This window comes from Equus quagga, unplaced genomic scaffold (assembly GCF_021613505.1).
Source record: "Equus quagga isolate Etosha38 unplaced genomic scaffold, UCLA_HA_Equagga_1.0 HiC_scaffold_51_RagTag, whole genome shotgun sequence".
NCBI classification, from domain to species: domain Eukaryota; kingdom Metazoa; phylum Chordata; class Mammalia; order Perissodactyla; family Equidae; genus Equus; species Equus quagga.
In genome coordinates, this window is record NW_025793956.1 from 359053 (window position 1) to 369561 (window position 10509).

Sequence of the window (10509 nt, forward strand, 5' to 3'; positions counted from 1 at the left end):
TCACATTTTATTTGGGCAAAATGGAAGACTTCAACCTCCCGTTCATGAAGTTATTTGCATGGGTCTGTGGAGTTTAGTCAACAGATAAGCTATCTTTTAAGCCCCAGTCATTATAGGATCCCTAAAGGTGAAGCACAGGTATTCATGAGTATGAGGAACCTAAAGTCAAATTCTTTCACGTACACTTACTGCCAAAGAATGCCATTGACTCACATGATAATAAATATTTTATTTCAACTAAGACTCACTTATTGGGAAAAACTGTAACGCTCCTTATTTGACAGCGTCTGTGAGTGCTTATTTCTGGGCTCTCTATTCTGTCCCTTTAGTCTATTTGTCTTTATGCCAGTACTTCACTGTCTTGATACTGTTGCTTTGTAGTGTTTTTTGAAATCAGAAAGTGTGAAGCCATTAACTTTGTTCTTTTTCGAGATTATTTTGACTGTTCAGAATCCCTTGAGATCTTATATGAATTTTAGGATATATTTTTCTATTTTTGCAAAAGAAAATTATTGGGATTTTTATAGAGATTGCATTGAATCTGTAGATTGTTTTCGGTAGTATGGACATTTTAACAAATTAAGTCCTTGAATCGGTGAACATGGGATATCTTCCCATTTATCTGTAACTTCTTTAGATTTCTTTTAGCAATGTTTTATAGTTTTTAGTGTACAAGTATTTTTCTGCCTTGTTTAAGTTTATTCCTACTTATTCTTTTCAATGCTGGCGTAAGGTTGTTTGTTTCCATTTTGGATTGTTTATTGTTTTGTTGTTGTTAGTGCTGTCATGTCCATTCCAACTCCTAGCAATCCTGTGTGCAGCAGAGGAATCCTGTTTGGTCTTTTTGCACCATCTTTTTACCTTCCGGCCCTCTATCAGACAGTGCTCTGCTGCTATTCCTAGGGTTTTCATGGCCAATTTTTTCAGAAGAGGGTGGCCAGGTCCTTCTCCCTAGTCTGGCTTGGTCTAGAAGACCAGCTAAAACCTGTCTACCATGGGTAGCTTGCTGGTATTTGAAATACTGGTAGCATAACTTTCAGCCTCACAGCAACATGCAGTCTTCACAGTATGACAAGCACAGACAGGTAGTGTGGTTCCATGACTGGGAAATGAACCCAGGGCCATGGCAATGAGAGCACAGAATGGTAACCACTACGCCACTAGGTTGGCTGTTTATTCCTAGTGTATAGAAATGCAAGCAGTTTTTGTATGTTGACTAGCTATCCTGCAACTTTGCTGAAATCGTTTATTAAACAGTTTTTTTAATCTTGTTTTGTTTTCTCTCCAGATTATTTAAATGACCTACGGGGTCACAGTGATGATGAGTTTAATGGCCCTTGGGAGTTCTATGGAAGCTCTGTCTGTGGTGAGCAACATTGTTCTTTTTAGTTCAGAGGGAAATGACTAAGTTACAGAATATTTCTCTCTGGTGTATGTGAGGGGAAGGTGAGTGGTAGGTGCTGTAAACAGGGATCATTAGGAAATGATCTCTTTTTATTGAGAATCATTTAATTGATGAGAGTTGAAATCCTGGTGGGACCTACCTGATCTTCTCTCTCCTTTTCTTTCCCTTAGAACCAGATAATAAAGCTGAGTATAATATTTTGGCAAATCCTCCAGGATCGGAAGACCAGGATAATGAAGATAAGGCTTATAGTGATGTGTTTGAATTTGAATTTTCAGATAGTCCCCTCTTACCATGTTATAACATCCAAGTGTCTGTTTCTCAGTGGTAAGCATGGGAATCATGTGGTTGAAAAATACCTGGATTTTCTTGGAGTAGCAGGACCTAAAAACCCTTTTAAGCAGATGAGGGTGGATGAGAGAGTTGTAAGTGTCCATGAATCATACTTAATGATCTTTTCTGGAAAAGATACATAGTGAGAATCAGATTCATAGCACAGTATAAACTGTTCTTATCAGAACACTGAGACAAATAAGGCCTCAGAACCCTAAGTGTTGAAATAGTCATTTAGTGGAATGCCATAGAAGATTTAGTCCTTTGGATACTTCAGTCACTAATAAATCTTTGAGAAACAGCCCTAGAATCTCCCTAACATACCATCATTGGCTTTCTTGGGCACATGAGGTATACTATACCATATTGATAATCTCCGTTCTCGTGATTAGGGAAATAATTATTCGTCATTCCTGGGATCTTTGCATGTCATCAAATTTGGTTAGATCCGGTCTTCCCCTCATTGTTGAGCCACTGTGCCCCAGTGACCAATCTTCTGTGGTATACATATCAAGAAATCTGGGCTCTGTTTTGTGTTCACAAAAGTGCTTAATAATATCATCCTCGGGCTCTGAAGTTTTAAGTATGTATGCTATTATAAACTGAGACGTTACTAGTAGTAGAAATCATAAAGTTGTATTGCAGAGAGTATGTAAGGAATGTAACAATTTGCTTCTGAAAAGTATCAATCCCAAAGAGGTGAGGGGTGACAGTGGAGATATATGAAAGGAAAGAAAAGAAAGCCTTCTGTGTTTAAAATGCTGTATTGCCAGGGGAGGAGAAGAAGTCCAAAAGGTGTTTGTAATCAGTCGTCTTGAGTTGGGATGTAGACTTCCCTCAGTAACTCCAGTGGGAAAAATTGAGAGTTACAAGTTGAATTGTGATCAGAGCTCAAGTAAATAGGACTTCACCTGTTTCTATCAGCAGTCAGAGTAATGAAGTAGGAATTGTGATGTCTTATTAAGGTGTTCCTCCTGTTTTCTAAAAATCAATTGGTCTTCTCTGGATGTTTTCCTAAAACCAGATGAATCCACGATTACTCCCACTAGAAATAGATACTTTCCCTCACCTTAAAAGGAGAATGTTGGTCAATGAGTGGGTATGGTGAGAAATGGCAGGGGGGTGGAATTGGAAGTAACTGGTGGTTGTTATGTCTATAGATGGTTTATTCAGAATGGTAATTAATTCTTGGCACACCTTTAATTTTGCCAGAAACTTGAACCACTTTCTTTTTTATTTTGTAGGCCAAGAAACTGGTTATTGCTTTCAGATGTGCTTGAAAAATTGAAAATATCATCCTGCATATTCCGCTGCAATTTTCCAAATATGGAAATTGTCACAATTGCAGAGGCAGAATTTTACAGGCAAGTTTCAGCAAACTTATTGTTCTCTTGCTCCAAAGACCTGGAAGCCTTCAATCCTGAAAGCAAGGCACTGTTAGATTTGGTTGAATTCACAAATGAACTTCAGACTCTGCTTGGCTCCTCTGTTGAATGGTTAAATCCCAGCAGTGTGTCCTGGGAGAAAGATCACTAGTGAAAAGTTGAGTCCCACTGTGTACAGTGTGTTGTTGTATCCGTACTGTGCAAATTTGTCAAAATACAACTATTTCTGTAAAGGGGCATTATTACACATGGAAATATCTCTGCTTTGTCTAAGGCTCCAGTTGGAGGACTTTAGAAAGTTGACTGACATTTTAAACTTAAATTAGTTTATATGAAATTGCTGAGGTGTTTTATTGAAGTGCTTTACTTTAAACTGTACAAAAGCTGCTTTGGAATAAGTTTGGTTTTACTTGGAACAAACGTTTCTTGTCTTTTTTTTAAAAGAAAAAATAAATTAGGTAAGAGAGCCTTGTCCATTGACATTGTTCATACAAAGCCCTGCTGACAGAGACTATTAAATTTTATAAGCGAGGTCATCAACATTGGGCAGGTGTTTAAGAGATCAAATTTAGCGAAGGCAATTGATATTACAACTTTTCCTGTTGTTTACAGAGTATATGTTACTGGCCAGGAATATGCTACTGGATGTAATTCAAATTAAAACCACATCCTCTCATAATAACTAATTGTACGAACTTTATGTCATAACTTAAAAGCTGTGAAATTAGTTTGCATGACTCAAGGGATTATTGTCATATTTAAAGAAGACTGAGCTATTTTTATATCCACTATAGAATATTGAAAGTTATCCTAAGTTGAGTTTGCTTAAAAATAGACATAAACTGTGTATTTTTAATTTGTATTTTAACTTTACAAGTAAATTTTCTGCCTTTTTAACAGTTTTGCAAAAATGTTCTGAAAAGGCAATAAAACTATTGAGGAAATGAGAAAATTTAAGTATTTTGTGTTCTTTGTGTTCTAAAATATATAGTTTTTACTGCTAATTTTTAAAAACAATCAAATTCTTATATCAATTTATATTCTCTATAAAGCAAAACAAACTGGAGATTCAGAGGATATATACTCTGAATATGATCTAGAATCCTCTCCTAGAATCTCAACTCTTTACATGACACAAACATAAGTTGTTTACCGAAATATTACTTACTTTCCCCAATTTTTTATTGTAGTAAAATACATATACTCTCAAATTTACCATCTTAACCACTTTTAAGTGTACAGTTTGTTAAATGTAAAGTTGTATTAAATACATTCATAATGTTGTGCTTCCATCACTACCATCCATCTCCAGAACTCTTTTTGTCTTGTAAAACTGAAACAATCACTCCATGCCCTCCTCTCCTCTTTCCTTGTAAGCACGATTCTACTCTCTATCTCTGTGATTTTGAGTTTCTCAGTACCTCATAAAAGAGGAATCTACAATATTTGTCTTTCTTTTTAAGACTGGTCCTGAGCTAACATCTGTTGCCAGTCTTCTTTTTTTCCTTCTTCTTCTTCTTCTCCCTAAAGCCCCCCAGTACATAGTTGTATATCCTGGTTTTGCTATGTGTGACACCACCTCAGCATGACTTGATCAGCAGTGGTAGGTCTGCACCCACAATCCAAACCAGGGAAAACCTGGGCCGCAAGAGCAGAGTACATGAACTTAACCATTCGGCAGTGGGACCAGCCCCTGGTATTTCTCTTTTTGTGATTGACAGTTCACTTAGCTTAATGTCTTCAAGGTTCATCAGTGTATTACATTGCAGAATTTCCTTCTTTTTTAAGGCTGAATAATATTCCATTGTATGTATATACAACATTTTGTTTATTCATTCACCTGTGATAGAATTTGAGTTGCTTCCATGTTTAGCTCTTGTCAATAATGATGGCATGAACATGGGTGTTAAAAAAACTCTTCCAGACTCTTTCAGTTCTTTTAGGTACATACCCAGCAGTAGAATTACTGGTTTATAAAGTAATAATATTTTTAGTTTTTTCAGAAACCACCATTCTGTTTCTCACAGTGGCTGTACCATTTTACATTTCCGCCTACAGTGAACAAAGTTTCCAACCTCCACCCTCTCCCCAACTCTCATGATTGCACAAAATTTTTAAATTTTAGTGAGTCAAATTTGTCTATTTTTCCTTTATTGTCTGTGCTTTTGGTTTCATATCCAAGAAATCATTGCTAAATTCAATGTCATGTAGCTTTTGTCCTATATTTTCTTCTAAGTGTTTTATAGTTTTGGCTTTTTATGCAGAGTTTTCCTTTCTTCTTTTTTTTAAATTAAGGTAACATTAATTTATAACATTTATAAATCTCAGGTGCACATCATAATATTTCACTTTCTTTGTAGGTACATCAGGTTCACTACCCGAAGACTAATTACCGTCTGTCATCATATAAATATGCCTTGTCACCCCTTTTTCTCTTCTCCCTCCCCCCTTCTCCTCTGGCAACTAGCAATCTAATCTCTGTATCTATGTGTTTGTCTGTTTGTGTTATTGTTGTTTTTATCTTCTAGTTATGAGTGAAATCCTATGAAATTTGTCTATCTCTATTTGTCTTATTTTGCTTAGCATAATATCTTCCAGGTCTATCCATGTTGTTGCAAATGCTATGATAATTGTCTTTTTTATGGCTGAGTAGCATTCCATTGTATATATACACCACATCATCTTTATCTGTTCATCCATTGTTGGACACAGATTGTTTCCAAGTCTCAGCTATTGTGAATAATGATACAGTGAACATAGGGGTACAAATATCTTTATGTGTTTGTGTTTTTGGCTTCTTTGGATAAATACCCAGAAATGGAATCGCTGGATCATATGATAGTTCTATTTTTAATTTTTTGAGGAATCTCCATTCTGTTTTCCATAGTGCCTGTACCAATTTGCATTCCCACCAATAGAACACAAGTTTCTGTTTTCTCCACATCCTCACCAACACTTGTTTTTCTTGTCTTTTTGATAATAGCCATTCTAACAGGTGTGAGGTAATATTTCATTGTGGTTTTGATTTGCGCTTCTCTGATGATTAGTGTATCTTGAGCATCTTTTTATGTGTTTGTTAGCCATCTGTATGTGTTCTTTGGGAAAATGTCTTTTCAAGACCTTTACACATTTTTAAATCAAATTATTTTTTCTATTGAGTTGTATGTGTGTGTTATATATGGATATTAATCCCTTATGAGACAAATGGTTTGAAAATACTTTCTCCCATTCCATAAGTTGCCTTTTTATTTTGTTGATAGTTTCTTTTGCTGTGAAGAAGCTTTTAAGTTTGATGTATCCCACTTGTTTATTTTTGGTTTTGTTGCTTATACTTTTGGCATCATATTCAGAAAATCATTGCCAAGACCCATCTCAAGGATCTCCGCTATATTTTCTTCTAGGAGACCTGAGGTTTTAGGTAGTATGTTTGAGTCTTTAGCTATTTTCAGTTAATTTTTGTGAGTGGTGTAAGATGGGGTTCCAATTTCATTTTTCTGTATGTGGTTATCCATTTTTCAGAACACTTCAACATTATTGAAGAGACTGTGCTTTCCCCATTGAGTGTCTTTATTCCCTTGTCAAATATTAGTTGACCGTATTTGTGAGGGTGTCAGTTCTGCTCCAGTGATCTATGTGTCTATTTTTATGGCAGTGCCATACCGTTTTGATTATTATAGTTTTGTAGTATAATTTAAAACCAGGAAATGTGATGCCTCCAAGTTTGTTCTTTTTTCTTAGGATTGCTTTGGCTATTCAGGGTCTTTGTAATTCCAGACCAATTTTAGTGTTTTCTTTTCTATTTCTGTGAAAAATTTCATTGGAATTTTAATAGGGATTGCATTGAATTTCTGGATGGCTTTGGGTAGTATGGCCATTTTAACAGTACATATCAATAAAGAGATTGAATTAGTAATCATAAACCTCCCAATACAGAAAAGCCCAGGAACTGTTGGTTTCACTGGTTAATTCTACCAAAAATTTTAAGAAGAATTAGCACAAATCCTTCACACATTTTTCCAAAAAATTGAAGAGGTGTGGTAACTCCCAAATTCGTTTTAATGAGGCCACCTTACCCTGACCCAACCAGACAGAAACTACATGGAAACTATAGGCTAACATTCCTGATGAATATTGCAAAATTCTCAACAGAGTGCAAGCATATCACATTCAATAGCACATTAAAAGGATCACACCACATGATCAAATGGGATTTATTCCAGGGATGCAAGCATCGTTCACCATCCACAAATCAGTCAGTGTGATATACCACATTAATAAAATGAAAAATAAAAATTATAAGATCATCTCAATAGTTGCAGAAAAAGCATTTGACAAATTTAAATGTCCTTTAATGATAAATTTCTCAGAAAATTGGATATAGAAGAAACATACCTATCACAATAAAAGCCATATATGTATGACAAACCCCCAGCCAACAGCATATTCAGTGGTGAAAGGCTGAAAGCTTTGCCTCTAAGATCAAGAACAAGACAAGGGTGCTCACTCTCACCATTCTATTCAGCATGGTACAGGAAAGATTCTAGGCAAAGTAATTAATCAAGAAGAGGAAATAAAAGGCATTCAAATTAGAAAGGAAGAAGAAAATCTGTCTCTCTTTGCAGATAGTATGATGTTACATATAGAAAACCCTAAAGACTCCATCAAAAATTATGAGAATAAAAGAATTCAGTAAAGTTGCAGGATAAAAAGTCAACATACAAAAAGTAGTTGCATTTCTAAGTGAAAAAGGAATTAAAAAAATATCCAATTCACAGTGCATAGCATCCAAAACAATAAGATACTTAGGAATATTTTTAACCAAGGAGGTGAAAGATGAATACACTGAAAAGTACAAGACATTGATGAAAGAAATTAAAGACACAAATAAGTGGAAAAATAGCCTGTGTTCTCAGATTGCAAGAATGACTATGAATACATACTAGTCTACCCAAGTTCACCACTCTTCTCTTTCATGTATGCTCCTAGGCCTCACTACCAGTCTGTCACTTGCCAAACTACACCTGATTGGAGAAGGAAGGGCGCACCCTGAGGGCTCCTGCCACCACCAATGACCGACTGTCCATAGTTGGGCTGGTAGCTACTCAGGCCCATAGGAATTCTGGGACCAATACCACTGAGCCCCTATCAGTAGCCTGCCTTACCATATGCTGGTTATTTCTCACGGTGACAGGAGGCACGTAAAGGAATGGGGCAACCCAGCCTGTCTCCTTAAACATGAGCCACAGGATGCTGACCCAAAGTACCAGGTTCAGGAAGCCAAAGACCTGAGGGAGACAAGGCTCAGCTGTTGATTCTTTGGTGACTCTTGGGGAAGGGGAAGTTTGGGATGGGGAGATGGGTGGGATGAGGCATTGACCCTGAGTGGTGGTTTCTGAAACTCTCTGATTCCCACTGCAGAAAGATCACCTCGGAGAATGCTGAGATCTATCTGTACTACATATGTAAGTATGTATATACTTACACATATATAGTGTTGAAATAAATTGGTGATTCAGTAGTAGAATTCTTTCCTGCCACACAAGAAACTCAAATAGTTTCTGACCAGTGCACTAAGTATTGAAATAAATTTCTAAGCCCAAGATGGAGCTACTCTTGGTGAGTTTCCCAATAATGCAATAAAAGTTTTAAATGCTCCACTTGAGCAGACATACAGTATATGTAGTCAGTCAATCTGCAAATGCCAAGCCAACTCTAGGCTCTATGTTTATTTCCATGTTTCTTACTCATTTTCTATTTTTCTCTTCTTTGTTGCTTGTTCTTTACCCTATGAAAGCTTCCTGCCTTCTGCCCCATTTTTCGAGTTGTTGTACCTTTGGGAATGGAGATTGCTAATTTCATGAAGTATTAAATAAAGTTTCTGTCACCTATATTGTCGTCTTCTTTTTTTTTCCCCCTGAGAAAGATTAGCCGTGAGCTAACTACTGCCAATTCTCCTCTTTTTGCTGAGGAAGACTGGACATGAGCTAACATCCCTGCCCATCTTCCTCTGCTTTATATGTGGGACGCCTACCACACAGCATGGCATGCCAAGCAGTGTCGTGTCCACACCCAGGATCCTAACCAGCGAACCCCAGGCCACTGAAGCAGAATGTGCAAACTTAACCACTGTGCCACCAGGCCAGCCCCTATATTGTCTTCTTTAATCATTTTAACAATAGTGTATGTACTATATATGTTTATGTTATATAGTAGATGTACATATAACCCCACGTGTTTGCATTTATGTATGTGTAAAATACATTGAACAGATAAATTCATTTTGTTTATGCTATAACAAATATTTATAGTAATGTATTAATTCATATAAAAACATTTGAATTATTTATAGATTCATTAAAAGGTGTAAATATACTCATTAGAATATTTGTATATACATAAACCTTTTACATGCTTTACTATGTTTGCCCTGTTCTCTTCTAAGCATGTTTAAAGCATTAGTATCATTCCTATTTTACAGATGAGAAAATGAGGCCTGAAAATACTAATGAACATGTTCAAGATAATGCATCTCATAAACAGGGTAACTGAGATTTGAAACCAGACAGGCTGGCTTTGGCCTGCACTGTGTATTCTTATTCCACGTATGATTTCTCAGTTAAGGGAAATCTGATAGATGTCTAAAGCCATCCTTAAATTTTTCAAATAAGGAAATTTAAGCCTAGAGAGGATGTTTGAAAAGCCAAAGTTCATATAGCTGATAACTAACTAGTAGAATTGGTCTTGGGATTAGGGTCATGAGGGTCTCAGCAACATTTCCTGTCCCATAGTGTAATCCAAAACAACATTCCCAGGACTCCTATAGTGATGTTTCTGTTTCAAGTCCAACTAAGGACTCAAGGCTCTTTTGTAGCATGCTTCATTCAGGGATCCCTCTGTAATTTTTCTTGAATTTTTCTCTTGCCCCATCTCCATCCACCATTCCAGACTGCATTTTACACTAGAGTCCTCCAGTTAGTTACTCAGGGTGCCTTACTTATCACAGAGGTGTTGAGACTGGAGGTCATAGGGTCCTTCAGCTCTTTGCAGGTACTTCTACGCAGATGGTCATTTCCTTTATGAGATTTTTAGGGCTCATGGCCGTCTTCACATCCAGCATCCTCTTGGCCTATGCTGTTGAATTCATCGACCACATGAAGCTGAAGCAGGAAGTCCTGGAAGAAGGGAGAAGCTCAGTGAGAAGGCTGTTCCCATAATGTGGCAGAGGAATTCAAGATTACAGGCTTTCTTCAGCTGAGAGAATTTCCAAGGATTCATCTGTCCCATATCCTCTTTGTTGACCTTTCAAACTCTCCACACTTCCACAGAGTATGGTGTGTTGAAGTGGGCTTATAGACATAAAAGTGTGAATGACTATATATGCGACAA

General features: G+C 36.7%; 1 protein-coding gene across 1 annotated transcript in view; it reads left to right on the forward strand.

The window, feature by feature from the left end:
• The window catches only part of LOC124232365 (BCL-6 corepressor-like), a 62163-nt gene extending 58889 nt beyond the window's left edge, over positions 1-3274 (forward strand). The window contains exons 8-10 of the mRNA XM_046649317.1: positions 1289-1366; positions 1576-1732; positions 2983-3274. Of these exons, the coding sequence (XP_046505273.1) occupies positions 1289-1366; positions 1576-1732; positions 2983-3274 (527 nt within the window). The remainder of the gene's footprint in view (positions 1-1288; positions 1367-1575; positions 1733-2982) is intronic.
• Positions 3275-10509: the final 7235 nt, after the last annotated feature.